The sequence below is a fragment of the Anabrus simplex genome, chromosome 5, assembly GCF_040414725.1.
Source record: "Anabrus simplex isolate iqAnaSimp1 chromosome 5, ASM4041472v1, whole genome shotgun sequence".
NCBI lineage: Eukaryota > Metazoa > Arthropoda > Insecta > Orthoptera > Tettigoniidae > Anabrus > Anabrus simplex.
Window position 1 is genome coordinate 36,569,954 of NC_090269.1, and position 17,003 is coordinate 36,586,956.

The following is a 17,003-nucleotide window of genomic DNA, read 5'->3' on the forward strand; positions in this document are numbered from 1 at the left end:
TATTCGATTTAACTTTCACTCAGAGTTGAGTTCTTCGTTTTTAAATTAAAGGTTGCATGTGGTATATTCTCAAGAGAATAGTGACCACATTCGAGAGTCTCAAAAGTGAATTTAAAATTCGCTTCCACTCTGTTTCTATACAGTTACCTCCAGATAACATAATTTTTCTATCTAGAATGGCATTCTTCCATGCATTTTATATTCATGTTACACTCATAAATTTTTTAAGCATTTACCAGATTCTGCTATGTTGAGATGGACCAATAGTACCTTAAATGCAACGGAATCGTACACTTTCAGGTAACTTTGGGCCCAGTATGAAACGAAAAATCCTCAGTGTGTGACTAAACCAAACAAATTAACGAGCCTCCTCATTTAGAACATCACTAATTAGAGACAGTTTTCAATGCAATCTGATGCGTCAATAGCGTGTTAGTCTTCCACGAAACTTGAAGCACCCTTTAATGCGACGAGCCACGCTCAGACCAAATCATGGAGCATTCTTGAGCCAAATGGTCCCATTCCTCGATGGCAGCATCTTTTAGGGCTTGAACACCGTTAGTGATAGATGTTGACGGTTGAAAGGTTATCTTTTAAAAAAATCCACGCATGCTATATGCAGTTCATGTTCGGAAAAACACTGGCCAGTCCATTATCCATTCACAGCTGGTGTGCAATGTGGACGAGTGTTATCGTCCTGTAGAGTAAACACATATCCAACAGCCTCTGAAAAACCACTTACTATAGAATGTGTTCGTACACTGAGGCCGTCATATTTCCTTGAATCTGAGCCAGTGGTGTACGATGGCCGAACATGATACCTGCCCAGAAGGATGCTGATCCTCCAAGCTCTTGCTGACGGTCTACTGAGAATGATTCATTACAATGTTCCCTTCTTGCTCTCCATGTGCGTAGAGAGTTGTTATAAGGGTGAAAAACAATTCTGACTTCATCAGTGAACAACCTTCTGGGCCAGTGATTTCATGCCCAAATCTGATGTGATGTGCTCTAACCCATCGAAAGCAAGCCACCTTCTGATGTCGAAGCGGTGGAGTCCTGAAGGGTCTTCTTGAATACAGTCCCCATCATGGAGAGTATTTCGCACAGTTAGGGTACTTACAGGAGGTCCTGTGATGTCTTGAAGCTCGTGGCGCAGAGTAGTAGCTGTGCGTGTAGTATATCTACGTGCAGATATGCGTATATACCGCATTGAGCTACGATTTGTTTGGGTGGACGGCTTGCGCGATGTCGGTCTGCTACTGAATGGGTTTCTTGGATCTTTTTTCAGAACCTGGAGACAAAACTTTGCTTCAACTTTTGCATCAAAGTGATTATTTTGTTATGATCTGCCACAGACAGCGTATGACGAAGCACTTTATTTCACACTGCGTAGAAGCAAGGCACACTGACAAGCTTACTTGGACGTCAGCTCAGCTCTAGTGTACTATATTTGTTTACCAGTCGAGAGCCGAACGCCTTTAGCCATGAATTCAGCAAAGGGATGATACACAAGTTACGTAAACTTCATATCTAGGTCACCACCTCATAACCCTTGATATTCTTTATGAGGAGGTGTATATTCCTATTTCTAACAGTGTAAACTTGGTTACTATGTAGGTTGACATGCAGCTACAGAACACAGAGACAGTGACAGAGGACGAAGACTGACAGATAGACGGACAGACAGAGTGCGAAGACCATTCTCTCGGGCAGACACGGCAGATCACCTGAGATCCCTGTCCGCCTGTCCACTGGCCCACACCCTTGGACACGCCTGTCACAAAGCGTCCCGCAGCCACTAGTGCCTCCTGCACCTCGTCCATGTTGGGGCGGACCACCACGTTTGGGATCATCAGCATGGCCTGCAGCAGGAACACGGGCCGCGCGTTTTTGCGGTCTGAAACCACAACATTTATATAGAGATTCCCAACATCTTCATACGTAAGAGAAATTAATTTTAATCACAAACACGTGAACTCATTCAAAAACCAACTACACAAAGACGAAACAGCTGAATATATGACCGCCCAAGGAACTCGAACCAGAATCATCTGCTCTCCCGATGGCTGCTTTAGTCGATTCCACACATAAAATCAATTCTCGAGAGAGAGATCTTGTACACCTGAGAGAGATACGTTTAGTTAGCTGTTTTGGGACACATCTGCCGGATGAGGACTAAATTATCATAAAACCACTTGACGATATGGAATACAAGTTTTCCATTCTTTTGCAAACACACTCAGTATAATATCTTCCTTTTATTGGAAACTCATTTTGATTCATGTGATATAAAAGTCGTTGGTCATCAAGAGAGTTACTACTACTACTACTACTACTACTACTTCTATTGACACTTCTTCTTCTTCTGTTTCTGTCAGTTGGCGGTTGCGGCGTAAACTCGGCCTACAAGTGGCCACGGCTCTGGATTCGGGAGATGAAGAGGGGCTAGTGTCCACCGTCCATCGGCTGTCCTGAGAATGGTTTTATGTGGTTTTCTATTCTCCTGCACTAGAGCGAATGCCGGGACAGTTCCTGCTATAGGCCACGGCCGCCAACCCCGTCACCTTCACCGTACATCTCCAACACCACCACAAATCTCTTGGCCTGAGAGACGGCGTCACCGTCGAAGAGGCCCGCCTCTCTCATCGGGGGAGGAATGAAAACCCTTGTCCATTTCCTAGTTTTCCATTCGCCTGCACTAAGGTAAATACTAGCCACGCCCGTTCCCACCTTATTTTCACCGAATCGAATCTCCCTGGCATAAGAGACGGAATTACCGTCTAGGAGGCCCGCCTTAACCTGGCCGGGCACGGAATGAAAACTTCAACCTACCCACCCAACCTTGCCTTATCCAGGGAGCTCCTGAATCGGGCATTGGATCATTGACCACCCTTTTGCCCTTTCCTCGCTATGATCCACTTTGACGCTTCATATAGGCTATTATTACGGTGGATCCGTCACACCCAAAAGGTACGTGATACCCAGCTTTCAATGAGGCTACCCTAATCTGGAGAACAGACGCTGCATGCTGGATTTCAGTGGCATTTCCTCCACTGGGGGACAAGCATCCACCTAAAACAGCTCCTCCGCCCGAAGCTGTTCGCCTCTTTAAGAAGCCAAGTTACTTACTACGGCCCTACACTCGATATGCGCTGTTGGTGGGAGGATAAATAATTGTTCACCCCTCGCTCTAGGCTTTGATAGCACTGAATTGAATTAAGTCATCCTCTCTCCATTAGTACAGCAGTACTGAGCAAACGTTCTGTTACTGTAGCATGATATACAACTAGCTTTTGATTATACTATGGTACAAGAGGAGTGCGATGGTAATAGAATACTGGATTATGAGTTTAGAACTGCTCGGAGTTAGACCTCAGTCTGAATGTCCCTCAGTATATGTTATCGCCACGCGTGAAACCAGTAAATATTTCTTTGCTATTTAAGTATTGTCCCTTCACTTTCAGACTGTCCGATTCTATGGCTAAATGGTTAGCGTGCTGGCCTTGGGTCCAGGGGATCGCGGGTTCGATTCCTTGCCGGGTCGGTGATTTTAACCTTCATTGGTTAATTCCAATGGCTCGGGGACTGGGTGTTTGTGCTGTCCCCAAGTTCCCTGCAACTCACACACCACACATAACACTATCCCCCACCACAATAACACGCAGTTACCTACACATGGCAAATACCGCCCACTCTCATCGGAGGGTCTGTCTTACAAGGGCTGCACTCGGCTAGAAATAGCCACACGAAATTATACTTTCAGACTTTGGAGAAGTTTACAACTAATTGTAAATATCAGCTGATGAGTGAGCAATCATCATCATCATCATCTTGAACTAGCTCCAGTTTCGCGGGTGCGGTGAATGTGCGCTCTCCATTTACTTCTGTCCATGTAGATGTCTCCTTCCATAACCTGAAGCAAATCCAGACCTCACCCAGCTAGATCATTTCTAATTTGATTGATCCACCTGTTTCGTGTCCGACCTCTTGATCTTTTGCGTTTGAGTTCCTTCTCAAATCACACTCTAGCTGTTCTTTATCAGGCCATTCTTTTGAGAGCCTGGCTTCAACACAGATTTCACTAAGGGTTTTTTTTCTCTTGGACAAAATGGCGTATCTCGCCGTTTCTTATTTTGTCCCTCCTCGTTTTCTGAATCATAGTTCTTAAGAACATTTCCACTGCTTGTAGTTTGTTGCTATTTCTTTTACTTTGGATGCAAGTTTCTAGACTGTATATGCTAACTGGTACAAAAAAGCTCCTATAGATTACTAATGTTGATCTTAATGGGACTTGCTTATCCCAAAGAAGTTTTCTCAAAAGATGATAAAATTGTGGTCCATTCTGTACTCTACTGGTGATTTCTGCAGATGATCGGCTCTGTGTTGTTATTACACTGCCAAGATAACGGAACTGATGGACTTGTTCCAACTTGGATCTATCTAGATTGATGATAATCCATATGTTCTGTCGTCTAACAGGCAACACTGCCGTTTTGGACTTGCTTATCTTGAGACCAAATTGCTTGAAAATAGCATTCGAATCATTCAGCTTCTGTTGTACTTCTACAAAAGTCAAGCAAAATATTCGACATTTGATTCTTTCTCCTAGCGACTCTAAGTCAAGTAGAGGTTCCTCGCTCCCGCAAGAGGGGGTAGACATGTTATCTATATATATTTTCACAATCATGGATTTTATGGCCTAAATTCTACAATATTCAGAATAGTGAAAATGAAACTCCACATCCTGTTTCCAGTCATTTGAAAGGCGAAGGAATGGAATGAAATGAAGCCGCCATCTAGCGGCGAGGATAGGAATTGTGCCAACTGCCGAAGCCTGTCACACTCCTCTAGGGCAATGATTAATGACTCACAGATGAAATGAAATGACGTTGGAGAGTGTTGCTGGAATGAATGATGACAGGCAAAATCGGGAGTATTCGGAGAAAAACCTGTCCCATCTCCGCTTTGTCCAGCACAAATCGCACATGGAGTGGCCGGCGCCCTATGCCACGAAGGCATTTTGTTCAGAGTAGTATCTGTCTAAATCACAGTGCTGATCGCCAGAATATCAGGTTCTTGGTTGATTGGTCAGCGTAGGACCCTTCGGTTAAGAGGGCCAACGGTTCGATTCCCGGTCGGATCGTGGATTTTAACTGCGTATTGCTAATTCTGCTAGCTTGGGGTCTGGGTGTTCGTGTTCGTCTTGACACACACCTCTTCATATACAGGATGAATCGCCTAAAATTTGCACTCAAAATATTTCTGAGATGGAAGGGGCTATCGATGTACTGTTTTCACAGAATGAAGTGTAACCAAAGGCTCATAATTGTAGCCCACACACAGATTTTAATAATTATTACAATGTGTATTTATTTTAGATAGTTACATTTTCAAAAGTAATAATGCCTATTGCCACTAACACAATAAAACTAGAGTAAATTAGAATGTAATTGTGCTTTTTTTTTCAGGATTCTAGTATGAGTAGTTTACAAGCTATTGTAGTTTGAAAATTGTACGTATTGCATGAATGATCTCGCAAATTTTCCTTTTTTCATCTCTAAATGCAGCCTCTTTGTTTCTTGGATGATTAAAAGACATCTCAAAATATTCATTTACGTTGGTATATTTCCGGGAAAAGCAACCCATAATTTATTTATTCTTTACTAACTTTCTCTGCAACGAGAGGCTGGCCTCAGAAAAATATAGTCGTTGCCCCTGCAAAAATCGCTATGTGAAATATTTTAGCTTAGAACTTTGGCCGGTAAGTTTCTGTCATCTAAGGTTCAATATTGTGCGACAACTGTCAAGGAATTCTCACTCTTCATAATATATCTGCTGCGGATCAGAATTTTTCCAAAAATATTATCACATAGCCGTTTTCGCAGGTGGAACGACGAATAACACAATGATATGCATCTATAACGAAACATCTCTGGATGGAGACTCATACTGAATAACAAAGTATATGTTATCTTCAATAAATTTACAATTGAAATCATTACTGACAACAAACAAAACTAACAACCACCATAATAATGATGTTTCAACATTTTTGTAGATCCTGAAGACCTATGTCTACAGGTCTTCTTACAAGTAAGGATTGTACATTAATAAATTTGCTAGAAGTCAAAGACACACGAACATTACAAAATGTTTATACGTCGTATTTAAGTTTCTTTAAACATATCGATTATGACTATGAATACGAATATAACTAATAAGGAAAACACTTATTATTTACACCGAATCTTCTGAGGTACATTTCAAGTTACGATACAGATTAATATAAAATTACAGTTAATGATTGGGATTCATGCCTGGCAGAAGAACTATCAACGCTATTATCTGCTCTGCGCCAGCTAATGGCAAAATACAGAAAGGGAAACAAAGAGCTCTCACTGGTATTCACTAACTTGGATAAAGCATTTGATAGGATTCTGAGACACGAATTATGAATGCGCTTGAGGAAGAATGGTGTACCTGAGCAGTATGCTAAGGTAATCCAAGTTATGTTCATGGACAGTGCAACAAATGTCAAATCTGCATCAGGAATTATAGAGGCTTTTTCAGTAAAGGTAGGGGTTCTTCACGGGTCAGCATTAAGACCATTACTGTTCAAAATTGTAATGGACGCGTTGAACGAGTCTGTAAAGGAAGGCAGTACTATGAACTATCATGTTTGCCGATGATGTGACTTTATGCACAGAGACGCAAAATGAAGTGGAAAAGTTGCTGGAAAACAGGAGAAAAACTCTGGAAGATGAGGGTGAACAAATGTAAAAGAGAGTTTATGAACACTGTGAACCCGAACAATCTATAACCTTTCAAGGAATGAGAACACTAGCGGCGAAAATGTTTAAATACCTTGGCTCAGCCATAAATGATAAAGACACTCACCAAAGCCATGCCCGGGAATTTTTTTTTGGGGGGGGGTCCGAATACAAAATAAATATTTTTTGCTTTCAAATATACTTCACCGAAAGAAAAGTTTGAAATAGTTTTAGAGCAGTATCTTTTACAGCTCACAGGTAATGTAGAAGGGTAAATTCATAGCGATCTGGTGGGTAGAACACGCTTTAACACATGCGTTCAGTGCGACGCAAAGATTTCTCTCATTAAAAAAAATTGAGGTTACAATATGTTTTACTGCAAGTGTTAAAAATATTTAGAGGTTTTATTCATTTTTAAACAAATCTTCTTGCGGCTCGACAATATGAAAGTATTTCTATATGTTCACTGAAATTGATTCTTATGGTGCAAAAGGTATTAAGAACATAAAAAAATTAGAATTTCCATTTATCTTTCCAGTAAACTTCTTAACTACATTCATAGAGAAACATATGTAGCAAAAATATTTTTTCACCTGAATAAATAATCAAAATTGAATGGAGAATTGGAAGAACCTGCATCAACAAAAAATACCAGAAAGATGGGCAGTGGCGAATAATACCTAACAAAGCCGTGTACAAAGAGCTAGAACCCATTGCAGATACTATGCGTAAAAGGAGACTGAGATTCTTTTGACATATCATGAGGATGCAGGATTCGAGACTTCTGAAACAACTAGTACAACACAATCTCGTCTCAAAAAATACCACAACAGGATGCAAATGGATCAGAGAAGTAAGAGAGTTTCTGAAGGAAATAGGCCTTACAACAGAAGACACCACAAATAAGATAACATTGAATTCACAACTCAAGAATACAAACCTCCACTTTACCCTTACGCGAAACAAATCCACAACACGCACATTTTCAACCGAGGAAAGGGCATGAAAATCGGAGCGTCTGGAGCAGTACTGGGAGGACCGCAAAGCCCGAACAATTCCTTCAAAGAGACCTGAAAGATGGACTGACTAAACTGATCCTATGCGCTCATAAAACAAGAAGAAGAAGAAGAAAAGAAACAATTAAAGATGGCACAGTTTTTATTTGTTAAATTCAATGGTTTATTGTGCAAATGAGTAGTATAATTGGACAGTTCGGCCGCCTCCTCCTCCTCCCGCCGCCTCCTCCGCCGCCGCCGCCGCCTCCGCCTCCGCCGCCGCCGCCCGCGGGAAATTTGAATTTTGGCGCGAGATTTGAATTTGTAAACAAAGCCACGTGCTTTTTGACAGCTGTCATCGACAACAACGCATCGCTAACCTCACTGCTGCCATCTTGACGGGCCTAAACCTCACTAGTGCCAACTTAACCTCACTAGCGTGAGGTAAACAAAGCCACGTGTTTTTTGACAGCGACGTGCTTTTTGACAGACAACAACGCATCGCTAACCTCAGTACTGCCATCTTGACGGGCCTAAACCTCAGTAGTGCCAACTTAACCTCACTAGCGCGAGGTAAACAAAGCCACGTGTTTTTTGACAGCCACGTGCTTTTGACAGATTTGTAAACAAAGCCACGTGCTTTTGACAGACAACAACGCATCGCAAACCTCAGTACTACCATCTTGACGGGCCTAAACCTTAGTGGTACCAACTTAACCTAACTAGCATGAGGTAAACAAAGCCACGTGTTTTTTGACAGCCACGTGCTTTTTGACTGATTTGTAAACAAAGCCACGTGCTTTTTGACAGACAACAACGCATCGCTAACCTCAGTACTGCCATCTTGACGGGTCTAAACCTTAGTGGTACCAACTTAACCTAACTAGCATGAGGTAAACAAAGCCACGTGCTTTTTGACAGCTGTCATCCGCCATCTTTAAACTACAAAGCACTGTGCTGCCCTCTTTATCGCAGTAGCTGCAAGGGATGCTTACGCAAGATGGCAGACACAAAATGGTGACTATACATAGCTCCTTATGAGACGGCCTAGGGGTGCTCGCACAAGATGGCGGCTACTCTTATGAAGAAAGCTAGCTTAGAGGCTACTGCGCAAGATAACAGCTGCTGTTATGCATGTGGTGGAGGGCAATTTGAAATTCTATGTGCTTAATCAACAGAGCACCCTGCTGCCCTCTTTAGCTGAAATGTGGTGGTGGATAATTTGAAAAATTCTTTTGACAGCTATCATCTTTAAACAAAGGCGACTATACATAGGCTGTTAAGGCCTTATCATTCTCCTCCTCCTCCTCCTCCTCCTCCTCCTCCTCCTCCTCCTCCTCCTCCTTCTCTACCTCCTCCTCCGCCTCTTATGTCAAGGCATAGCTTTATATCGAACAAGTTTAAACCTGCATCGCGAAGGCAAGCGTGTGCAGCGATAACATTATTGTGCATGTTTAGACTTTCGAAACATAAGAAGAGTAGAATCAAACGCTGTACTCGATACGACATGTGATCAGAACATTGATTGATGCGTTCAGAAAACAAAATAAGTGATCAAGACTAGAATCGAACAATGTACTCAATACATCATGTGTTTAGAATATGTCAGGGGATACGCTTGTTCTAAGAAGATCAGATTGAAACATAACAAGACTAGAATAGAACACTGTAATCGATGTTGTTAACTTCAACATGTGATCAGAACATTGATTGATGTGTTCAGAACACAAAATAAGTGATCATGACTAGAATCGAACACTGTACTCGATACAACATGTGATCAGAACATTGATCGATGTGTTCAGAACACGAAATAAGTGATCAAGGCTAGAATCGAACACTGTACTCAATACAACATGTGTTTAGAACATGTTAGGGGGTACCCTCGTTCTAAGAAGATCAGAATGAAACATAACAAGACTAGAATCGAACACTGTAATCGATGTTGTTAACCTCAACATATGATCAGAACATTGTTTGATGTGTTCAGAGCAAAAGTACAATTTTGATGATTTGCGCAGCTAACTCGCTCGGTAAACGATATAGCCAAAGTATAACTTCAAATTATTTACCTTCCATCATTCGTCTTGTGTGTAAAAATCAGTCGAACAAGTTATCGCATAAACATGGCTGAAAAAAATCGTGATAGGGTATGGAACCCAGGGGTTACATCTTATCAGAAGGGCAAAAAGGATGAAAGGACTCTTCCTCCTCCTTACCGCACATTCCTTGGCTAAAGGGCTAATGGGCTAAAGGGCTAAAGGGCTAATGGGCTAAAGGGCTAAAGGGCTAAAGGTGCAACAACCTCATCGATCGCTATCAGCAAGAACGCTTGTACTTTGTTAAGTGTAGAAAATTAATCTTTATTGGTAAATGGTTTTATGTTCAGAACAAGGAATGGAACCTAGGGGTTACGTCTTACCTAATAAAATCCCCGAGGTGCGATGAGTTACGTTTTTCGAACTAGTGTTTGGAACACTGAACTTTTCAAGATGGCAAGAGTGAGGTTAGCAATGTTCTGTTGTTGGATTTTAAATTCCGCGCTACAACATGCATAAGGTGGCAGCCCTTGAGGTTTACTCCCGTAAAGATGGCAAGAGTGAGGTTAGCAATGTTCCGTTGTTGGATTTTTAAAATTCCCCGCTATAACATGCAAAAGGTGGCAGCCTTGAGGTTTACCGCCGTAAAGATGGCAGCAGTGAGGTTAGCGACGCTCCATTGTCCTTTAAAGTGAGGTTAGGGTTCGTCAAGAAGACAGCTGTCAAAAAAGCACGTGGCTATGTTTACCAAACAAGAGCACGTGGTCGTGACGTCACGGTCACGTAATCAATCCTTAGCTCGACGTCGCTAAGAGCAGCATTAGGATTAGCTATGCTTAAAAGTCTTGGGAACAGAGCAGCAGTATGAATTGCTATGTTTCAAAGCGTGTACACATCACCTATCGATTTTACATACATCGACCATCGAACTAAACTTCATCCGCTAGATCGTGCTGCTATCTTAGCATGACTTTAAAGTACAATGAATAGCCATGTTTCAAAGCGTGTACACATTACCTATCGATTTTGCACGCATCGACTCTCGTACTAAACTTCTCCCGCTAGATTGTGCTGCTATCTTAGCATGACTAAGATGCATGAACTGAAAGTACGAAGAATAACCATGTTTTAAAGCGTGTACACATTACCTATCGACTTTGCATGTATCGACTCTCGTACTAAACTTCTGCAGGTAGATTGTGCTGCTATCTTAGCATAACTTATACGCATGAACTTAAAGTACAGAGAATAGCTATGTCTCAAAGCGTGTACACATTACTTATTGATTTTGCATGCAACAAATATCGTACTAAACTTCTTCCTCTAGATTGTACTGCTATCTTAGCATAACTTATACACATGAACTTAAAAGTAGAAAGAATAGCCATGTTTCAAAGCGTGTACACATTACTTATTGATTTTGCATGCATCAAATATCGTACTAAACTCCTTCCGCTAGATTGTGCTGCTATCTTAACACAACCTATACGCATGACCTTAAAGTAAAAAGGTGTGTACACATCACCTATCGATTTTGCATGCATCGAATCTCGTACTGAACTTCGTCCGCTAGATTGTGCTGGTATCTTAGCATAACTTATACACATGAACTTAAAAGTACAAAGAATAGCCATGTTTCAAAGCGTGTACACATCAACTATCGAATTTGCATGTATTGACTCTCGTACTAAACTCCTTCCGCTAGATCGTGCTGCTATCTTAGCATAACCAATACGCATGACCTTAAAGTAAAAAAGAATAGCCATGTTTCAAAGTGTGTACACATTACCTATCGACTTTGCATGCAACAAATATTGTACTAAACTTCTTCCGCTAGGTTGTGCTGCTATCTTAGCATAACCTGTACGCATGTACTTAAAGTACAAAGAATAGCCATGTTTCAAAGCGTGTACACATTACTTATTGATTTTGCATGCATCAAATCTCGTACTAAATTTATTCCGCTAGATTGTGCTGCTATCTTAGCATAACCTATACCAATGAACTTAAAGTACAATGATTAGTCATGTTTCAAAGCGTGTACACATCAACTATCGAATTTGCATGTATCGACTCTCGTACTAAACTTCTGCAGGTAGATTGTGCTGCTATCTTAGCATAACTAAGACGCATGAACTTAAAGTACAAAGAATAGCTATGTCTCAAAGCATGTACACATTACCTATCGATTTTACAAGCATCGACTCTCGTACTAAACTTCTTCCGCTAGATTGTGCTGGTATCTTAGCATAACCTATACGCATGGCCTTAAGGTACAAAGAATAGCCATGTTTCAAAGCGTGTACACATTACCTATCGATTTTGCATGCATTGACTCTCGTACTAAACTTCTTCCGCTAGATTGTGCTGACATCTTAGCATAACTTATACACATGAACTTAAAAGTACAAAGAATAGCCATGTTTCAAAGCATGTACACATTACCTATGGATTTTGCATGCATTGACTCTCGTACTAATCTCCTCCCGCTAGATTGTGCTGCTATCCTAGCATAACCTATACGCATGACCTTAAAGTAAAAAGAATAGCCATGTTTCAAAGTGTGTACACATCACCTATCGATTTGCATGCAACAAATATCGTACTAAACTTCTTCCGCTAGATTGTGCTGCTATCTTAGCATAACTAAGATGCATGAACTGAAAGTACGAAGAATAACCATGTTTTAAAGCGTGTACTCATTACTTATCGATTTTACATACATCGACTCTCGTACTAAACTTCTTGCGCTAGATTGTGCCGCTATCTTAGCATAACCTGTACGCATGAACTTAAAGTACAAAGAATAGCCTTGTTTCGAAGCGTTTACACATTACCTAATGATTTTGCACGAAACGACTATCATACTAAACATTTCCCACTAGATTGTGCTAAAATCATGTAAGTGTGCTGCTATCTTAGCATAACCTATCGATTTTACATGCATCTACTATCGTACTAGACTTCTTCCGCTAGAGCATGTAGCAATCGCTTTTGAGTATCCCTAACCCATGTGCATGAACTTAAAGCATAAAGATGAGCTATGTTCTAAAGCGTGTACACATCACCTATCGATAATGTATGTATCGAATATCGTACTAAACTTCTCCTGCTAGAGCGTACGAGTATCGCTTGTGCGTGCACGAACTTAAAGCATAAAGAATAGCAATGTATAAAAATCTTGTAAACAAAGCAGCAGCATTACGTATAGTTAAGATTAAATGCGTGCACACATCATGTATCCATGACGCACACAGTACTAAACTTATTCCATTAGAATGTACAAAGTTCGCATGTGTTTGTGCTGCTATCTTAGCATAGCCTATGTGAATGAACTTAAAGCTTAAAGAATAGTGATGTATAAAAATCTTGTGAACATAGCAGAGTGTTAACTACGTAGGTGTAGACATTGAACTTTACATGCTGAGGCAGCATACTACGTGACCGTGACGTCACGACCACGTGCTCTTGTTTGGTAAACATAGCCACGTGCTTTTTTGACAGCTGTCTTCTTGACGAACCCTAACCTCACTTTGAAGGACAATGGAGCGTTGCTAACCTCGCTGCTGCCATCTTTACGGCGGTAAACCTCAAGGCTGCCACCTTTTGCATGTTATAGCGGGGAATTTTAAAAATCCAACAACGGAACATTGCTAACCTCACTCTTGCCATCTTTACGGGAGTAAACCTCAAGGGCTGCCACCTTATGCATGTTGTAGCGCGGAATTTAAAATCCAACAACAGAACATTGCTAACCTCACTCTTGCCATCTTGAAAAGTTCAGTGTTCCAAACACTAGTTCGAAAAACGTAACTCATCGCACCTCGGGGATTTTATTAGGTAAGACGTAACCCCTAGGTTCCATTCCTTGTTCTGAACATAAAACCATTTACCAATAAAGATTAATTTTCTACACTTAACAAAGTACAAGCGTTCTTGCTGATAGCGATCGATGAGGTTGTTTCACCTTTAGCCCTTTAGCCCTTTAGCCCATTAGCCCTTTAGCCCTTTAGCCCATTAGCCCTTTAGCCCATTAGCCCTTTAGCCAAGGAATGTGCGGTAAGGAGGAGGAAGAGTCCTTTCATCCTTTTTGCCCTTCTGATAAGATGTAACCCCTGGGTTCCATACCCTATCACGATTTTTTTTCAGCCATGTTTATGCGATAACTTGTTCGACTGATTTTTACACACAAGACGAATGATGGAAGGTAAATAATTTGAAGTTATACTTTGGCTATATCGTTTACCGAGCGAGTTAGCTGCGCAAATCATCAAAATTGTACTTTTGCTCTGAACACATCAAACAATGTTCTGATCATATGTTGAGGTTAACAACATCGATTACAGTGTTCGATTCTAGTCTTGTTATGTTTCATTCTGATCTTCTTAGAACGAGGGTACCCCCTAACATGTTCTAAACACATGTTGTATTGAGTACAGTGTTCGATTCTAGCCTTGATCACTTATTTCGTGTTCTGAACACATCGATCAATGTTCTGATCACATGTTGTATCGAGTACAGTGTTCGATTCTAGTCATGATCACTTATTTTGTGTTCTGAACACATCAATCAATGTTCTGATCACATGTTGAAGTTAACAACATCGATTACAGTGTTCTATTCTAGTCTTGTTATGTTTCAATCTGATCTTCTTAGAACAAGCGTATCCCCTGACATATTCTAAACACATGATGTATTGAGTACATTGTTCGATTCTAGTCTTGATCACTTATTTTGTTTTCTGAACGCATCAATCAATGTTCTGATCACATGTCGTATCGAGTACAGCGTTTGATTCTACTCTTCTTATGTTTCGAAAGTCTAAACATGCACAATAATGTTATCGCTGCACACGCTTGCCTTCGCGATGCAGGTTTAAACTTGTTCGATATAAAGCTATGCCTTGACATAAGAGGCGGAGGAGGAGGTAGAGAAGGAGGAGGAGGAGGAGGAGGAGGAGGAGGAGGAGGAGGAGGAGGAGGAGAATGATAAGGCCTTAACAGCCTATGTATAGTCGCCTTTGTTTAAAGATGATAGCTGTCAAAAGAATTTTTCAAATTATCCACCACCACATTTCAGCTAAAGAGGGCAGCAGGGTGCTCTGTTGATTAAGCACATAGAATTTCAAATTGCCCTCCACCACATGCATAACAGCAGCTGTTATCTTGCGCAGTAGCCTCTAAGCTAGCTTTCTTCATAAGAGTAGCCGCCATCTTGTGCGAGCACCCCTAGGCCGTCTCATAAGGAGCTATGTATAGTCACCATTTTGTGTCTGCCATCTTGCGTAAGCATCCCTAGGACGTCTCAAGGCATCTTGTTTCTCATAAGAGCAGCCACCATCTTGTAGAAATAGATAGCTGCGAATGGCAAAGGGCTTAAGTAGGAATCGAACCGTTGATCTCATCATTAGACTATGTTTTTTCTTGTTCCTGATACTACGAACCTACGTATTAGGCGGAAAAATTTTGTCCGTTTTGCTCTACGATGCATCGTTTTCGAGATATTTAACATTTTGCATTTAAGCCTCCAAATTTAATGAATCGAACCTGCACGGCACGTTATACTCTCTACCATAGCTAAACCTGATCATGTTACGAAGACTCGCTTCAATACAAGCTAAAACAGAGCAAATGCCAAAGGGCCTAAGTAGGAACCGAACCGTTGATCCCATCATTAGACTATGATTTTCTTGTTCCTCATACTGCGAACCTAGGTATTAGGCAGAAAAATTTTGTCCGTTTTGCTCTACGGTGCACTGCTTTCGAGATATTTAACATTTTGCATTTAAGCCCTAAATTTAATGAATCGAACTAGCACGACACGTTAGCCTCTAAGCTAAGAGCAGCAGCCATCTTGCGCAAGCACCCTTAAGGCGTCTCATAAGGAGACGTGTATAGCCGCCATCTTGTGTCCGCCATCTTGCGCAAGCATCCTTAGGGCGTCTCTAGCCATCTTGTGCAAGGACCCTTAAGCCGCCTCATAAGAGCAACCGCCATCTTGCGCAAGCATCACTAGGGTGTCTCATAAGGAGCCTTGTATAACCACCATCTTGCGCAAGCATCCCAAGGGCGTCTCATAAGAACCTGTGTATAGCAGCCATCTTGCGTAAGCACCCTTAAGGAGTCATGTATAGCCGCCATCTTATGCAATTAGCGTCGAGAGAGGACTGCTGTAGAATTTTTCTTTTTAAATTATCCACCACCACATTTCAAAGGTATCTAGCTAAAGATAGCAGCACTGCGTATGACAGGTGACGAATTTACATCTACTGCGATAAAGAGGGCAGCACGGTGCTCTCTGGATTAAAGATGGCGGATGATAGCTGTCAAAAAAGCACGTGGCTATGTTTACCAACAAGAGCATGTGGAATTTGCCGCCACCACATTTCAAACTAAAGAGGGCAGCACTATGCTCTGTTGATTAAAGATGGCGGATGGTAGCTGTCAAAAAGCACGTGAGTTTGTTTCCAAACAAGAGCATGTGGAATTTTTCAATTTGCCGCCACCACATTTCAAAGGTATCTAGATAAAGATGGCAGCACGGTGCTCTCTTGATTAAAGATGGCGGATGATAGCTAACAGAACTTTTCAAATTGCCCGCTACTACATGCTTAAGGTAGTAGCCATAAAGAGGGCAGCACGGTGTTCTGTAGATTAAAGATGGCGGGTGATAGGTGATGAAATTGCCCGCATGATAGCAGCACGGTGCTCTATTGATTAAAGATGGCGGATGACAGCTGTCAAAAAAGCACGTGGCTTTGTTTCCCAACAAGAGCACATAGAATTTTTCAAATTGCCGCCACCACATTTCAAAGGTATCTAGCTAAAGAGTACAGCACTGTGCTCTGTTGATTAAAGATGGTGGATGGTAGCTGTCAAAAAAGCACGTGAGTTTGTTTCCAAACAAGAGCACGTGGAATTTTTCAATTTGCCGCCACCACATAGAGGGCAGCACGGTGCTCTCTTGATTAAAGATGGCTGCTGTCACGTGGAATTGTCTGCTACCACAGGTATCTAGCTAAAGAGGGCAGCACTGAGGTTTGCGATGCAAGATGGCTGCTGTCAAAAAGCATTTTTCAAATTATCTGCCACCACATTTCAAAGGTAAGTAGCTAAAGAGGGCAGCACTGTGCTCTATGGATTAAAGATGGCGGATGACAGCTGTCAAAAAAGCACGTGGCTGTCAAAAAGCACGTGGAT

The 17,003-nt window shown here is 41.5% G+C and overlaps 1 protein-coding gene across 1 annotated transcript in view; it reads right to left on the reverse strand.

The window, feature by feature from the left end:
* The window catches only part of Dhc1 (Dynein heavy chain 1), a 443,578-nt gene that overhangs the window by 378,969 nt on the left and 47,606 nt on the right, over window positions 1-17,003 (reverse strand). Inside the window, exon 15 of the mRNA XM_068227758.1 lies at window positions 1,716-1,897. Coding sequence (XP_068083859.1) covers window positions 1,716-1,897 — 182 coding nt within the window. The remainder of the gene's footprint in view (window positions 1-1,715; window positions 1,898-17,003) is intronic.